The sequence below is a fragment of the Podarcis tiliguerta genome (assembly GCF_965153285.1).
Source record: "Podarcis tiliguerta genome assembly, chromosome: 2".
Lineage (NCBI taxonomy): Eukaryota > Metazoa > Chordata > Lepidosauria > Squamata > Lacertidae > Podarcis > Podarcis tiliguerta.
Genome location: NC_139535.1, coordinates 102,035,596 through 102,052,362, shown reverse-complemented (window position 1 = coordinate 102,052,362; position 16,767 = coordinate 102,035,596). Strand labels below are relative to the sequence as shown.

At 46.6% G+C, this 16,767-nt stretch overlaps 1 protein-coding gene across 2 annotated transcripts in view; it reads right to left on the bottom strand.

Moving 5' to 3' along the window:
* KCNH3 (potassium voltage-gated channel subfamily H member 3) overlaps window positions 1-16,767 on the bottom strand; it is a 142,278-nt gene that overhangs the window by 91,314 nt on the left and 34,197 nt on the right. For both annotated transcript variants that reach the window (XR_014507992.1, XM_083427363.1), the window contains exons 2-6: window positions 12,809-13,042; window positions 11,740-11,874; window positions 5,772-5,902; window positions 5,344-5,596; window positions 609-766 (exon numbers count right to left, since the gene is read on the bottom strand). Coding sequence is in view for 1 of the 2 variants with exons in the window: in XM_083427363.1 (XP_083283489.1) it covers window positions 609-766; window positions 5,344-5,596; window positions 5,772-5,902; window positions 11,740-11,874; window positions 12,809-13,042 (911 nt within the window). In the remaining variant the exon portion in view is untranslated. The remainder of the gene's footprint in view (window positions 1-608; window positions 767-5,343; window positions 5,597-5,771; window positions 5,903-11,739; window positions 11,875-12,808; window positions 13,043-16,767) is intronic.

Genomic DNA, 16,767 nt, shown 5'->3' with positions numbered 1-16,767 from the left:
GGCAATCACCTAAGAATCTTCAGCAAGCTGGTTTCTTTTTATCGTTGTATTAATGTCTCCCGCTGAGGAGGCCGTACATCGCCACAGAGGTGACTCTACCAATCCTATCAGGCCATTGCTGAGCTTGGAAGGGCATGCCAGCTTTTCCAAACTGTTTAAGCCCAGATGCTAGTGATTATTAGCCCTCACAGGACCCTGAAGTGTGTTTCAGACAATGTTGATAACTTGAATCAACTGTATGATGCATTAGCGTGGGCTATTTTAATTCATGCCTGGGGTGAAGAGCACCTCTGAGCATATACAGAGTAGATTTCTCTCATGCCAGATGAATCACGGTTCTTGTAATCCATAGGGACGGAAGGCACGACTTTGCTGCAGAAACATATTCCAGCTTTTAGGTTTTGTTTTTGCTTACATGTAAATTAAATGTTGAGGGAGAGAGACAAGTCTCAGGGAGTGATGTAGGAGAAAACCTCAAACCCAACTAGGTTATAATACCAGCTTTGCCCAGCAAAATGGCACCAGGCACCAGCGGGAGATCTACAGGCAGCTGCAGACTTCAGCCCTTTTTTTGCATCCTGTAACACAGCGCCTCACCAAAAACTCACCACATTGACCTTGAAAGCATAGAGGAGGTCGAACGGCAGTGCTGCTATGAGGTCCAGTACAAACCAGCGGGTCAGGTAATGCAGGAAAATGGCATGAGGGTCAAATACCACCTGCCCTGACTTGCTCACAAAGGTGGTGCGGAAATTCAGCACGATATCTGGAAAGAAAGGGCAGAAATGTTAAGGAGCAAGTCCGCAGCAATTGCACCTGTGGTTGCTGTTGCACTGCATTTCCCATAATTCCTGACCGTTGGCCATGTTGGCTGGGGCTGATGGGTGTTGGAGTCAAGCAGGGCATGTTTCCCCATCACCGCTGAGCTAGACTATGGTTTGCGGTGAAGCTAAATGGAAATAAATAAAGAAACACAGCTTTAATCGGGATTGGCTGCCTCCTTTCTGTGAGATGTAATCCACTGGGAGCAGTCAAGTACAACATTCCTTGTAATGCTAGAGAAGACATGCAAGGGAATGTTTGGTCCAGCCAATCAAAACTTCCTGTTCCTGTTCCTCCTGGCTGGAGCATCCTTCCTTCTGCATGTGATAGAAGGCGGGCATGACCTAACCTGTCCAAGTAACAAAAGGACGAGTCACGCAGCACACCTCACTCATATTCTTCATTTGACCAGCTTCTAGCTAGAACTGCTCTGCTAGCTTCCAGTTAGCCAAAGCACTGGGATCATTCCTCCCTATGGGGTAGATCCACATGCACATATTTGTAACTAAGTCTGCCTTCAGGGATCACACTGTGCTCTGCCTGATCATGAGTAAACCTTCCTTTTGTTACTTATCAATAAGACTCTGGTGTCTTTATTCTTTTAAGAGGGATTCAAGGGAGCTTACCAGGAATGTACGATTCAGTCTGAGACAGACTGGACTGTATATTAGTGAGAAGCTCACACGAGCCTGCAACCAGCTATCTGCTGTGCATATAAAAAGGGGAATGTAAAAAGGATATTAATAAACAATAGATCCTCTCCTGCCACCCTGAACATTCCCACACTTTCAGCTCAAATGCTGAGGAAGGCATAGGAGCAGAGGCTGTGGGCTGAAAGGCACCATGAATAGTAAAGGAGATGGCTCTGCCTTAACTGCTTCACCTGATAAATGGGAGCAATTAATGACTGCACACTAAAGTGTTGTATTGTGTGTTCGTTCGTGTGTGTGTGTGTGTGTGTGCGCGCGCTCTACCAATTGACCTATCATTTGATGACTCAGAAATGAATGTGAAGACAATGTCTGTTGGAAATTACTGAATTGAGGTAATGTGAGGTAATGTGAGCTATAAAGGCGCCGGCTGGTTGAGGAGGCAGTTTGCTAGGCAGAATCTCTGCCTGGTGTTGTGAAGAAGAAGAAGAAGAAGAAGAAGAAGAAGAAGAAGAAGAAGAAGAAGAAGAAGAAGATAACAACAACAACAACAACAACAACAACAACAAAAATTTATTATTTATACCCCGCCCATCTGGCTGAGTTTCCCCAGCCACTCTGGGCGGCTCCTAATCAAGTGTTAAAAACAGAACAGCGTTAAATATTAAAAACTTCCCTGAACAGGGCTGCCTTCAGATGACTTTTAAAGAGAAGATAGCTGCTTATTTCCTTCACATCTGAAGGGAGGGTGTTCCACAGGGCGGGCGCCACTACCGAGAAGGCCCTCTGTCTGGTTCCCTGTAACCTCACTTCTCGCAATGAGGGAACCACCAGAGGAGGGATAGAGGAGGGAGGGAAACTTTTACACCTTTGCATGTAAGCACTAGGAGGTAGTGTGCCAGCGCTTAAACTTTGGAACTGCCTGCACACTGAGATCAAGCAGGCGCCTTCACTGTATTATTACTTGTGCCTGCTAAAGGCATTTTTGTATAGGGAAGCCTTCCCAGATATCTAGAATGCTGGTGTGCTTTTCAGGTTATTGTGGGTTTCAGTTTATAACGTATTAAATACAGTGGTACCTCGGGTTAAGCACTTAATTCGTTCTGGAGGTCCATTCTTAACCTGAAACTGTTCTTAACCTGAGGTACCACTTTAGCTAATGGGGCCTCCTGCTGCTGCCGCACAATTTCTGCTCTCATCCTGAAGCAAAGTTCTTAACCCGAGGTACTATTTCTGGGTTAGCAGAGTCTGTAACCTGAAGCGTCTGTAACCCGAGGTACCACTGTAGTTTGTTTTACTTGCTAGGATTTTTTAAAAAATAGTTTTATAAGTTTTGTGTCTTTGTTTCTCAATTTGATCCTTTTACATGGTTTTGTATGTATTGTGGTATTTCAGGCAATTTGACTTGCCGTTATTTTTATTGATCATAGTTTAGTAATTTTTTATTGTAATTGTTAAGAGTGAATTTCTGTTTATTATTTGCTGATATTCTGAGAGTTAATTTTATTGCATACTATTATATTCTAATAGACTGTTGCAGATGCCTGATTACAGTCTTCCAAAGCAACTACTCTATTCCGAACTTAAAAATGGAACGTGTTATGCTGGTGGTCAACAAAAGTGGTTTAAAGACTGTCTCAAGGCAAACCTTAAAAAATGTAGTATAAACACTGACAACTGGGAAACACTGGCCTGCAAGCGCTCCAATTGGAGAACAGCCTTTACCAAAGGTGTCATGGGCTTTGAAGACACTCAGACTCAGGACGAAAGGGAGAAGCGTGCTAAGAGGAAGGCACGCTTGGCAAACCTTCACTGTGATCAACTCCCACCTGGAAACCTATGTCTCCACTGTGGAAGGACATGTGGATCCAGAATTGGCCTCCACGGTCACTTACGGACTCACTGGTAATACCAATCTTACTTGGCTATGAGTGATGGCCAAAGAAGAAAGAAGAAGATATAAGTCGTTCCATTTTAAAGTTATGTTTTATTATGACTTTTTGTATTGGATCAGATTATTATAAGGTGTGTGTTCTTCGCTGTATATTTTGTTGCTATAAACTGCCTTGTGTATAGTACTATAGAAAGGAGTTATACAAATCTAAAGTGAAATGAAATGAAGAGTAATAATTATATAGTTTTAGTTTTTAGTAAATTACTTTGAGGGTGTTTTCTCCCCCCGCCTCAATCAAGCGGTATATAACTTTTACGAAATAAACAAATGGAGAAATCAGCCACGGTTGGCAGCTGGCAAGCATGGCACAGCATATCGCATTGCTTCTTTGTTGTCGAAAGTCTGGTATCTGTTACATGCACACACACATGTGAACAAAGCCATTTTGCTTCTTGAACTTGGCAGAGAGATCCTGACATCAGCAAAGGTGAGCGGATTCGGTCCCTTGCAAAGCAAGGGTTTAACAAACAAAGGGAACTCCGTATCCGTATAAAAGTTAAAACAAATCACACAAGCTGGATACAGGAACAGGTCATATTGTGAATACAGTGGTACCTTGGGTTAAGAACTTAATTCGTTCCGGAGGTCCGTTCTTAACCTGAAACTGTTCTTAACCTGAGGTACCACTTTAGCTAATGGGGCCTCCTGCTGCCGCCACCGCACAATTTCTGTTCTCATCCTGAGGTAAAGTTCTTAACCCGAGGTATTATTTCTGGGTTAGTGGAGTCTGTAACCTGAAGCGTATGTAACCTGAAGCATCTGTAACCTGAGGTACCACTGTAAACTTTTTCTTGTGGATTAAAAGAGGCTGGAGATCTTGCAAATACTGCTACTCAGTCAACCACGGTGTGCTTACCTAACACTGACTGCGGAGACCTCTGGCTCCACCTCCCAGGAAAGGGTAGGAACCAGGAGCTTCCCCACCCTCTCCTGCGCCCCTGTCTCCCAGAACCAGAAGGGAACGGAAGAGAGATGAGCAGAGGCAGCTTCCATGCGGGCATAGCCTCCGGTGGCATGTGCGCAGCCCGTTGAGGGAAGGTTCATAAACTGCTGGAGTGGTCCTCAGTTGCTGCAAGTGTTACATGAAGCATGGACATGGGAATAGCTGCCTAGACTCTAGACTGGCATGTGCAGGTATTCAGAGCCACAGAAACAGTGGTGAGTGTTCATTCTTTGACAACGAAGAGTATGTACGCGATGACAGCCGCATGGATGCTACTAGCCCAGAGATGGAAAGAAGATGAAGCCCCTACCAGAGAAGAACGGCAAACTAAACTGTTGGATTATGCCGAAATGGCAAAACTGACCGGAAAGCTCGGGAACCAAGAAGACCAAAACTTTAACAAAGAATGGGGGAAATTTATAATTTATCTTGGCGACCACTGTAAGCAGATGAAAACTTTAGCAGGGTTGCAATAACACTTGTAATGTAGCAAGAGTTATGGAGATATTTGAGCCATATAAAACATGGACTATTGAAAAAATATGCAGTTGAAAAGGATAACAATAGGACAAATGGAGGGGAAGTCCAGAGATTTATTTAAATGCGGATGTGTATGGTTGTATTGTTATAATTTTATACTTGTAAAATAAAATACAAAATAGTTCAAAAAGAAAAGGCATCGAAGAGTAAACTAACTGCTGTATGCATTCCATTGGCCGTGAAGGATCCTTGACAGATGGGTTGGGAACTGAAGCTGAGACCCTTGACTGGATGCTTTTAAGCAGAGGCTGGATGGTCATCTGTCATGGATGTTTTAGTTGAGGTTCCTGCATTGCAGGGGGTTGGACTAGATAACTCTTGGGGTCCCGTCCAACTCTGCAGTTCTACGCTTCTCTGATTCTACGACCTTCTGCTTGTTCTAACAGTGAGTAATGGCCTCTTCCCAGTCTTTCGTCCGATTCTGATCTCCTTACCTAGGATAAAAAGGATCTCAACCGAAAGATCACAGATGCTGGGGGGTGCCCGAGCGGCCTCCGGAAGCCCCTCATCTTTGGTGCCGCTGAAGCAAACGCTGTAGGGCACGGTCACAGCCACGTACAGGGTGGCCAGCAGAATCAGGCCATCCCATCCGGCCTTGAAGGTCCCATAATGCAGCAGGATGAAGGGGGACTTGCGCGCTGCAGCCACCTTGTATTCGGGGAGGGCAGGCTTCTCCCCAAAGACACCCTGGTGGGGGGGGGGGAGAGAAGGACAAGAGCGGTCACCACTCCAAATCACAGGGCTGTCTCCCATATCTGCTGCCCCCGCATCAACACAGTCCAGGCCACACGGTAAGTGGACATCAAAGCACTGCAAGCAGCCCAGGCAATCTAAAAAGGTTCCCTTGCCCATGCAAACATACCTTGTGGAGCTTTCTCTTCCCTTTGCCCTGCTTCTGGAGATGCCCAGAGAGATGGTAGAGCACAGCCCGGCTCCGGCGACGGTTGGCGTTGAAGCCTTTGGCCCCAGCTCGGCTGTAACGTCGCCGACCACCTGACAAGGGCAGACATTTGGTGGGTTAAGACGAGAGATGCTCCTCTACATTCTTATGGAAGGGGCAATTCTGAGGTGTGCAGGTGCCCAGCGGAAAATAACAACAACAACAACAACAACAACAACAACAACAACAATTATTTACTACTTATACTCTGCCCATCTGGCCGGGCCTCCCCAGCCACTCTGGGCAGCTCCCGACAGAATATTAAAAACACAACAGAACATCACACATTAAAAATTTCCCTAAACAGGGCTGCCTTCAGATGTCTTCTATAAGTCAGGTAGTTGTTTATTTCCTTGACGGGAGGGCGTTCCACAAGGCAGGCGCCACTACTGAGAAGGCCCTCTGCCTGGTTCCCTGCAACCTCACTTCTCTCAGGGAGGGAACCGCCAGAAGGCCCTCGGAGCTGGACCTCAGTGTCCAGGCTGAGCGATGGGGGTGGAGACGCTCCTTCAGGTATACTGGGCTGAGACTGTTTAGGGCTTTAAAAGTCAGCACCAACGCTTTGAAAGACACAGCTGCATTTCTGGGTGATTCCACACATTCCTCTCTATTGTTGCCTAGAGTGGATCTTTGTTTCTTGTGAATCCCGTGCATATGTAGATCCTTAAGTTTTGATGACAAGGCTATCAGCATGCGCATGAGCACACACACGCACATGTACACATTGGAGCAAGCTTGTTTTCTTTAGGGTAGGACCCAAAACAACGCCTTCAAGTTGTGTGCGAGAAAGAAGATTCTGACTAAATAAACCTCAGGAAGAACTTTCTGGCAGTAAGAGCTGTTTGGCAGTGGAGCAGACTCCCACCAGAGGTGGTGGACTCCCCTTCCTTGGAGGTTTTTAAGCAGGTGTTGGGTGGCCATCTGTCATGGATGCTTTAGCTGAGATCCCTGCATTGCAGGGGGTTGGACTAGATGACCCGTGGTGTCCCTTCCAATTCTATGATTCTATGACCATACTCATGTTTATCTGCTCATTAACATCACATCACCAAGGGGTGTGCATATATATGTGTGTGTGTGTGTGCGCGCGCACACACACACACACACGGATGCATTTCCTACAAAAGGGACACAAAACCTTTTGATTCCTTAGCACTCTGATATGCTAAGTCCTTAATAATGATAAGATACTTTCCAGGCCAATCCTATAGCTCAGTTCTAAGCACTATGGAATTCAGTAAGAATCCTGCTCAGATTTTGAAGGCAGATGAAATATCTCTCCTGTGTGCCTGGATGTCTTGCCGTATGTCTTCTGTCTATACCCTCCTTCTACGCTGGCATGCATGCGCTCCTCTTTACCCATTAGCCACGACAATGCACAGGCAACAATGCTAATCTTGCACACACACAAAGGAGTTGTCAGAAATTCCATCTAGCAGAGTAACTCTGCCAGCTAGCAGAACTAATTGGCTGTAATGCCATCCTCCGTGTGGCATTGCTGCTCTGAAGGAGTATAAACACATTATTTTAGACATGCATCTCCAAATGTAGAAGAAGAAAAAAAACCCTCTTCCTGCACGCACAAAACCCAGGGGCACAATTCACAGAGAGTAAAGCAAACAAATGCCTGTAAAGTTAATGGGAGACCTAGGTGAAAAATTAAATGTTTCTGTACAAGCTCAGGGGCACGCAAAAAAAGAGTCCCCGGTTCAATGCTCAGTATCTCAAGGTTGGGAAAGACATTGCCGGTAAGTGTGCCCAAGGATCAAGCTAAATACAGCGTTAGTTGCACGATTGTGTTAATTGCATGATTCTGTGCACCTGTAGGGCAGACAGAAATGTGCAATTGCTGTTATTGTACCTGCAAAAAATGGGATTTTGCAGAGGCGCTTGTGAGCCGCTGCCCACCTACGTCTCTGAAGTGTGGCTCTTCTGTAAAATGGCCAGATTGTTTTGCCAGAGTGGTGCATGCTCTGGTTATCTCCTGCTTGGACTACTGCAATGCGCTCTACGTGGGACTACCTTTGAAGATGACCCAGAAACTACAACTAATCCAGAATGCAGCAGCTAGACTGGTGACTGGGAGCAGCTGCCGAGATCATATAATGTTTGAAGTTTTATTCTGTTTTTAGTGTTCTGTTGCAAGCTGCCCAGAGTGGCTGGGGAAACCCAGCCAGATGGGCAGGGTATTATTATTATTATTATTAGTCCTAAAAAACCTACACTGGCTCCCAGTACATTTCCAAGCACAATTCAAAGTATTGGTGCTGACCTTTAAAGCCCTAAATGGCCTCGGTCCAGTATACCTGAAGGCGCATCTCCACCCCCATCACTCAGCCCGGACACTGAGGTCCGCCTCCAAGGGCCTTCTGGTGGTTCCCTCCCTGCGAGGAGTGAGGTTGCAGGGAACCAGGCAGAGGGCCTTCTCAGTAGTGGTGCCCGCCCTGTGGAATGCTCTCCCTTCAGATGTCAAAGAAATAAACAACTATCTGACTTTTAGAAGACATCTGAAGGCAGCCCTGTTTAGGGCGGGGTATGTATGTATGTATGTATGTATGTATAAATATTACAGTCGTACCTTGGTTTTTGAACAGCTTAGTTCACAAACAATTTGGAACTCAAACGTCACAAACCCAGAAGTAGGTATTCCTGTTTGCAAACTTTGCCTCAGAAGCCAAACGTCCGACACAGCTTCCGTAGCTTCCGATTGGCTGCAGGATGCTCCTGCAGCCAATCAGAAGCCATGCCTTTGTTTTCGAGCGTTTCGGAAGTCGAACGGACTTCCAGAAGCATTCTGTTCGAAAACCAAGGTACGACTGTACTATTATTAACTCCACGGCCCCCACCTGCAAGTTGCTGCTGTCCAACCATGTTTCCTTTCAAAATGAAAAACATAGGGAACAATAGTCATCAGGGAGGCTGGAACGGGCAGTTTTCATGAAATTTCAGATGCCAGAGAGGGCAGGATTCCCCAGGTGCAGGGTAGGGCTCCAATTCTCTACACTGTCCGCTGTCCCTCTTTGCAGCTAGCAAAAGCAACATACCGTATTTTTTGCTCTGTAAGACTCACTTTTTCCCTCCTAAAAAGTAAGGTGAAATGTGTGTGCGTCTTATGGAGCGACTGCAGGCTGCGCAGCTATCCCAGAACCCAGAACAGCAAGAGGAATTGCTGCTTTCACTGCGCAGCGATCCCTCTTGCTGTTCTGGCTTCTGAGATTCAGAATATTTTTTTTCTTGTTTTCCTCCTCCAAAAACTAGGTGCGTCTTGTGGTCTGGTGCGTCTTATAGAGCGAAAAATACGGTATATTATGCCAAAATATGGGCAACTTTTTCAGAATGCAGCACTTGGCTTCCCTCGGCAGGGGAGTTGAATGTGGAGGCAGCAGAGAACAAACAGCACAGTTGCATCAGCAGAAGGGCTTGGGCAGCAGATGCCAGAACCATCACAAATTATGTGGACAGGACCAGAGCACTAAAGTACAATGTACTTAAGAAACTACATTGGCATGGGGGAGAAGGGGAAGCTTAACATTTTCAGATAATTTCCAGCAAGGGGGGGGGAGTTACTTAACGCAAGTCCACCTTTTCACCGCTGCATGTGCCGTGATACGCCAAATAAACAGGGTTTCCACTTCACTGTGGGCAGGGCACCCAAACAGAGCTGTTTTTTTCCTAGCACAGAGATGTGGGTATAATAATAATTATAATATAATAATATTTTTTTCCCCTACCCTGCCCATCTGGCTGGGTTTCTGTTAAGTTGTGGGTGAACATATCAGACGACGCAGCGATTCTTCAACAGCTCTTGTTTATTCACAGGCCAGGACAGAACTGGACTGAAGGGTTCAGTCAGCCTGCTTATATAGAGCTCCAGTGCAATGTAACTGTAACAATTTTCTAAAACTATCCAATCACTGAATGTCACTTTCGATCCCTTATTTGCATAACTATCTACAGTATCCCCCTGCTGGCCCAGGGTGAGAACTTCAGTACATAACAGTTTCCCCAGCCACTCTGGGCGGCTTCCAACAAAAGATTAAAAATACGTTAAAATATCAGTCATGAAATCAGTCAGATGTCTTCTAAATGTCAGATAGTTGTTAATTTCTTTGACATCTGATGGGAGGGCGTTCCACAGGGCGGTACAAACTTCACCTGCTGAATCTCTGCCTGTCACGCTGCTATTAAAGGCACAGGAGCCAGGCCCGGGACCGTGTGGGAGGGGTAGCTGCTAACTCTGTTACAGTGTGTGTGTGTGTGTGTGTTTCTGGAGGGTTCTGCTGGTAAAGTTGCAAGTTATTTGGAGCAGTATTTTTTATTTATTTTTTCTGTCTGTCTCCTCCTCCTTACCTGTCCTTATTCACACCTTCTTTAGCATCTGTTCAAGGAATGCTTGCTTCTCACTTTTAGAATTGCAGACTAAAAATGGCAGCATGTTTTGGTAGTCAGAAGGAAGGAAATCTGCTATAATTATCTCACGTGAAGCCCCGCTAAAGATGTAAAGGCACAGAAAAAAATAGGGGATGGTGTGGGATACACTCCCCACATCAGCAATTTCCCTAGGATTCCCTCTCTCTACCAGCTACTGAAATATGACCTTTCTCCATTGCACAATCTCTAAGAGCTCTCAGGCCTCTCTGGTCCAAACCATGGCTTGGGGATGTGGTACTCTCCTGATGTCGATGGACTACAACTCCCATCAGCTTCAACCAGCATGGCCAATGGTCAGGGATGATGGGACTTGTAGTCCAGCAGCATTCTGAAGGCATTGTGTTAGCTACCCCAGCATAGTCCAATTTGGGCATGTTTTCAGCTTTTGAATTCCAAAAATGAGGGTGCTACAAAGTTGTAACATGTCTTGGGAATTCGAAAGATATTATTTGGGTCAAATTAATTTAATTTATCTTTTCTTGGTAAGCAAAATGTTTCTCAAACTGCACAGAAATCATTTGAAATGATTGCCAAGTACCTGCAGTTGTATTACATATTCATATTATTTTATTTACTTGTTGTTGTTGTTGCTGTTATTATTATTTCACATTACCTGACATTTTCAGAAGGCAAAATTAAAATTCTATGGTTTCCTAAATGCAGTTTATTTCTTATTGACCATAACACGATTAGCGATAGCTCAGCAGTAGAAGAGCCAGACTGAAATACCCCTGAACCTATAGGAAAATAATATCTGGGATACAGCAATGTCTGAGTGTTTCACCAGACACAGGAGGACAATTGAAGGCACAGTGAATAGAGATACCTTCCAAGAAACGTGGACCCCTTTCTTTAACTATTCTAATGACCAAAATCAATACACCAACCACTCAATATTCTCAGTGGAGCGGTTACATTAAGTAATATGTTGAACATGTAAGTGCATGTCTAGAGACAATGGATAAAGCAAACATCATTAAGATGTACTGCTGGATAAGTTGTTTAATAATAATAATAATAATAATTTTTATTTATACCCCGCCCTCCCCAGCCAAGGCCGGGCTCAGAGCGGCTTGCAAGCAGTAATAAAAACAAGTTGAATGATTACAACTTAAAAACAAAATTAAAATACAACATTAAAATAATGAAACATTAAAATATTTAAATGTAGCCTCATCGCAGGAGGAAAAGGAAAAGAAAAAAAGAAAGAGAGGGAGGGAGGGAATCAAATTGGCTCCAAGCCAAAGGCCAGGCGGAACAACTCTGTCTTACAGGCCCTGCGGAAAGTGCTCTGGACTTCCTATATCCCCCAATGAACAGACTCAAAGTCTCTGAGCATATGAGACTTCACCCAACAACTTATTTTTAAGACCCCTGGCTGAAGAAATTGGCAAGTTTCACTCTCTAAAATGACCTGCCCATGGGACAATCTCTGCTCTCCCTAGCCAGTGTGTCTCACCTCCTTCCTTCCAGTTGTCCGCAGATGCTCTGCTCTTGGTCTCTGTGATGTCTTTGTGGGAGACTAAAAAAAGAGCCACTTCTCCCTTTTCATTCTTGATAGGCACCACATCCAGGAGACACCAGAAGGGGACACCTAAGGAGACAAGCAGTCTTGTTTGTCAGATGATAATAACTGTTTAAGCAATTGTAATGCACTGTGCTAGATGCTGCATGGGTTTTCATTGTATTCTATTGATCATTGTATTTGGCTGCATTGCAATTTATTGAATTACAGTCTGAATCCTGTAGAATTGAAATTGTAAGTGCTCTTCGCAGACGTGCCGTGGACCACCTGGATGAAAGCACACCTCATCTTGGGAGCCCCTGGTCTAGATTACAGAACAGAGGTGACTCTATTTGGACAGATGGGTCAATTGCCTTGCCTTGCCTTTCACCTTCTCTTCCCTTGGAGACCTTAGGGTTTGAGAAGAGCTGCTAAACAGCCTGTCTGTGCCTCACCTACTCTTTCTTGCCATTACTGGGATGCCTGGTCCAATAGGTAAAAGTAAAGGTAAAGGACCCCTGGATGGTTAAGTCCAGTCAATGGCAACTATGGGGTTGTGGCACTCATCTCGCTTTCAGGCCAAGGGAGCCGGTGTTTGTCCACAGACAGCTTTCCAGGTCATGTGGCCAGCATGACTAAACTGCTTCTGGCATAACGGAACACTGTGACAGAAACCAGAGTGCACGGAAATGCCATTTACCTTTCCGCTGCAGTGGTACCTATTTATCTATTTGCACTGGCGGGCTTTCAAGCTGCTAGGTTGGCAGGAGCTGGGACAGAGAAACAGGAGCTCACCCCGTCACGGGGATTTGAACATAGCTGTCAGCTTTCAGATTTGAAAACAAGGGATCTATATCCTCCCACACCCAAGGCTCCACTTTGCTGCTGTGAAAGCACCAATCCAGCAACCCGCCCCAGACTTCAGCCTTCTACACTCCAACATACGAGAGACACCTCCCCACTACGCCCCACAGAGTCACGAGGCCCTTACCAGGGCAGCCCCATCTGTGAGAAAAGGACTCACCGCTTTTCCTGTAGAGGATGAGCTCCGCCTTAAATTCCTTGCGCTCGTCCAGCGCCTTGCGGATCTGGTTGCGTACGAGTTCGCTGGTGTCAGGTCCATAGAGGAAGCTGCAGGCACAGCAGCGCTGCATGACCTCAGCCCGGGAGAAGCCGGTCAGTTCACAGAAGCCATCGGAACAGTAGACCACAGGGAAGGCGCCACGAACTTGGGCATTGCCCAGTACAAAATTGCTGTCTGCAAGAGAGAGAGAGGGAGGGAGGGAGAGATGCCTACTGGGTGACTTTGGTTCTGGTGAAGATATTAGTTCAAGAACCCACCACCTAAGCCAAAGAATTACTTGGGCAAGTCATTACTCCTTAGCCTTTGGTCTGGCATTCACACCGCTTGGGGCCCAGGCTGTTATTGTTGTTGTTTATTGAATTTATATACTGCCCTGTCGGGGATGCGGGTGGCACTGTGGGTTAAACCGCAGAGCCTAGGACTTGCTGATCAGAAGGTCGGCGGTTCGAATCCCCGTGATGGGGTGAGCTCCCATTGCTCTGTCCCTGCTCCTTCCAACCTAGCAGTTCAAAAGCACGTCAAGTGCAAGTAGATAAATAGGTACCGCTCCTGCGGGAAGGTAAACGGCATTTCCGTGTGCTGCTCTGGTTCGCCAGAAGCGGCTTAGTCATGCTGGACACATGACCTGGAAGCTGTACGCCAGCTCCCTCGGCCAATAAAGCGAGATGAGCGCCGCAACCCCAGAGTCAGTCACGACTGGACCTAATGGTCAGGGGTCCCTTTACCTTTTTTACTGCCCTATAACCGGAGGTCTCAGGGCATTTCACAAAAGGTCATAATATATGAAATAAAAATAAAAACAATACAGTAATAAAATAACACCCCCCCCAAAAGAGCCACATTTTAAAGGGTATAGGTTGTTGATTAGGTCAGCCAAAGGCCTGGTTAAAAAGGAACGTTTTTGCCTGGCACCGAAAGGTGTATAATGAAGGCGCCAGACAAACTTCCCTAGGGAGAGCATTCCATAGACGGGGGCCACTGCAGAGAAGGCCCTGTTCTCATGTTGCCACCCTCCAGACCTCTCGAAGAAGAGGCACACAAAGGAGGACCTCAGAAGATGATCTCAGGGTCTGGGTCGATTCATATGGAAAGTGGCGGTCCTTGAGGTATTGCAGTCCTGAGCCATTTAGGGCTTTATAGGTCAAAATCTATGGTGTTTAATTGTGGGCATATTCTGCAACATGTTCTTGACACAATATCAGCACCATGCTCTAACCAATGGAACTATCCATTCACGAGCCCAAATAATGCATGCACAATAAAACACATGGAAACCCCCAGATCTCATCTCATCGCTTGATGATGTAAACACTCCATGGCTCTCAGCTGAATATTTGAACTAAGGGCTCAACTATAAAAAGGTAAAGGTAAAGGACCCCTGGATGGTTAAGTCCAGTCAAAGGCGACTATGGTGTTGCGGTGATCGTCTCGCTTTCAGGCTGAGGAAGCCTGCATTTGTCTACACACAGCTTTCAGGGTCATGTGGCCAGCATGGCTAAACTGCTTCTGGACACTGTGATGGAAACCAGAGCACACGGAAATGCCGTTTACCTCCCTGCCACAACAGCACCTATTTATCTACTTGCACTGGCATACTTTCAAACTAGTAACTTGGCAGGAGCTGGGACAGAGCAACAGGAGCTCACCCCGTTGCGGGGATTTGAACATAGCTGTCAACTTTCAGATTTGAAAACAAGGGATCAGCAGCCTCAAAAATAAGGGATCAGCAGCCTCACCTGTCCCAGGGACAGTCTACGGGATATCTAACAATCCGGGATAGCAGCGGGAAGCAGCGGGAAATGGCTCTGGAATAAGGGAATTTCCCGCAAAAAAAGGGAAGGTTGACAGCTATGGATTCGAACCGCCGACCTTCTGATCAGCAAGCCCAAGAGGCTCAGTGGTTTAGACCACAGCGCCACCCACACTGTGCATACTGCACAGACACCAAGCCATCAGTGACTTTCACAATGCATGGCATTGCGACGACACAGCTCTTTCCAACTGTTTGCACATACCACAGCGAAATGCAACCAGCCCTGGATTTCAACAGCGATCATCAGAAACGGATTCATGGTGCAACACGTGCAAGAAAAGGAGCACGTATGTTCGATGCATAAACACTGAAACTACTGAAAATGCACGGCTAAGTGAGATATAGGGAGCGGCACCAGTGGCAAGGCAGGAAACTCCTGGTACTGTTGGAAGGGGACCTGGGGAGCTGTGGAAGAAGAAGAAGAAGAAGAAGAAGAAGAAGAAGAAGAAGAGGAGTTTGGATTTGATCTCCCGCTTTATCACTACCCGAAGGAGTCTCAAAGTGGCTAACATTCTCCTTTCCCTTCCTCCCCCACAACAAACACTCTGTGAGGTGAGTGGGGCTGAGAGACTTCACAGAAGTGTGACTGGCCCAAGGTCACCCAGCAGCTGCATGTGGAGGAGCAGGGATGCAAACCCAGTTCACCAGATTACGAGTCTACCGCTCTTAACCACTACACCACACTGGCTCTCAAGGTTAGGAATCTCAAGGTTAGGAATCAAAAGGTTAGGCTCACAAGGTTAGGAATGCAAGGTGCGTTGTGGAACCATAGGTGCAGAATGGAGTTGGGAATGTAAAAATGCTTTATCATGTCCCATCCTCCAGATGCCCAGTATGGGGTGGAAGGGAGGGGAGGGGGAGTCAACGTTCCTAGTTCCTCTTCCCCACCGTCTCCCCAGGAGTTGGCACCATCTGGTACATCCCCAGTTTCTGACTATTTTTACCCTGTTTGTTCCATGCAGAGTTAGTCATCGCCTGCAGCATCTGGACTCAAACCCCCAACTTCTCACCAGTGGAGAGCCAGAGTTCTCCCTCCCCCTCTCTCCCCCCCCCCGCCACCTTGATTCATTTGCATAGATTTGAATAGGAATGGAGCTGGAGTGGCATTTTTCTTTGTCCCTACTATTTCCAGAGGATCAGTCCGTGGGGGAGGTGGGGGTGGGATGCTGGAAATGGATCCTAGAGAAGGCTGTTTGGTGAGGAGGAGGATGAAAGAGTGAGGGCTTTGCCAGAACAGGCAGAAGAGTGAGGCCTAGTGGCTACAGCAAAATAAAGTGTGTGTGTGTGTGTGTGTGTGTGTGTGTGTGTGTGTGTGTAAAAGAGGGTTGGCAGTGGAGCAGTTTACAAACAGCAGGGGAACAGGACAAGCTAATTTAAGACACACACCAGGTCATGCCTAAAACCCGGGTGAGCGAACCCATTAATATAGGAAGGCGCTGTGGGTTAAACCACAGAGCCTAGGACTTGCCGATCAGAAGGTTGGCGGCTCGAATCCCCGCGACGGGGTGAGCTCCCGTTGCTCGGTCCCTGCTCCTGCCAACCTAGCAGTTCAAAAGCACATCAAAGTGCAAGTAGATAAATAGGTACCGCTCCGGCGGGAAGGTAAACGGCGTTTCCATGCGCTGCTCTGGTTCGGCAGAAGTGGCTTAGTCATGCTGGCCACATGACCTGGAAGCTGTATGCCGGCTCCCTTAGCCAATAAAGCAAGATGAGCGCCGCAACCCCAGAGTTGGCCATAACTGGACCTAATGGTCAGGGGTCCCTTTACCCTTTACCTTTTATAGCATGGGTAGGCAAACTAAGGCCGGGGGCCAGATGCGGCCCAATTGCCTTCTCAATCCGGCCCACAGACAGTCCGGGAAACAGTGTGTTTTTACATGAGTAGAATGTGTGCTTTTATTTAAAATGTATCTCTGGGTTATTTGTGGGGCATAGAAATTCGTTCATCCCCCCCCCCCCCAGGTTACAGACTCCGCTAACCCAGAAATATTACCTCGGGTTAAGAACTTTGCTTCAGGATGAGAACAGAAACCGTGCTCCGGCGGCGCAGCGGCAGCAGGAAGCCCCATTAGCTAAAGTGGTGTTT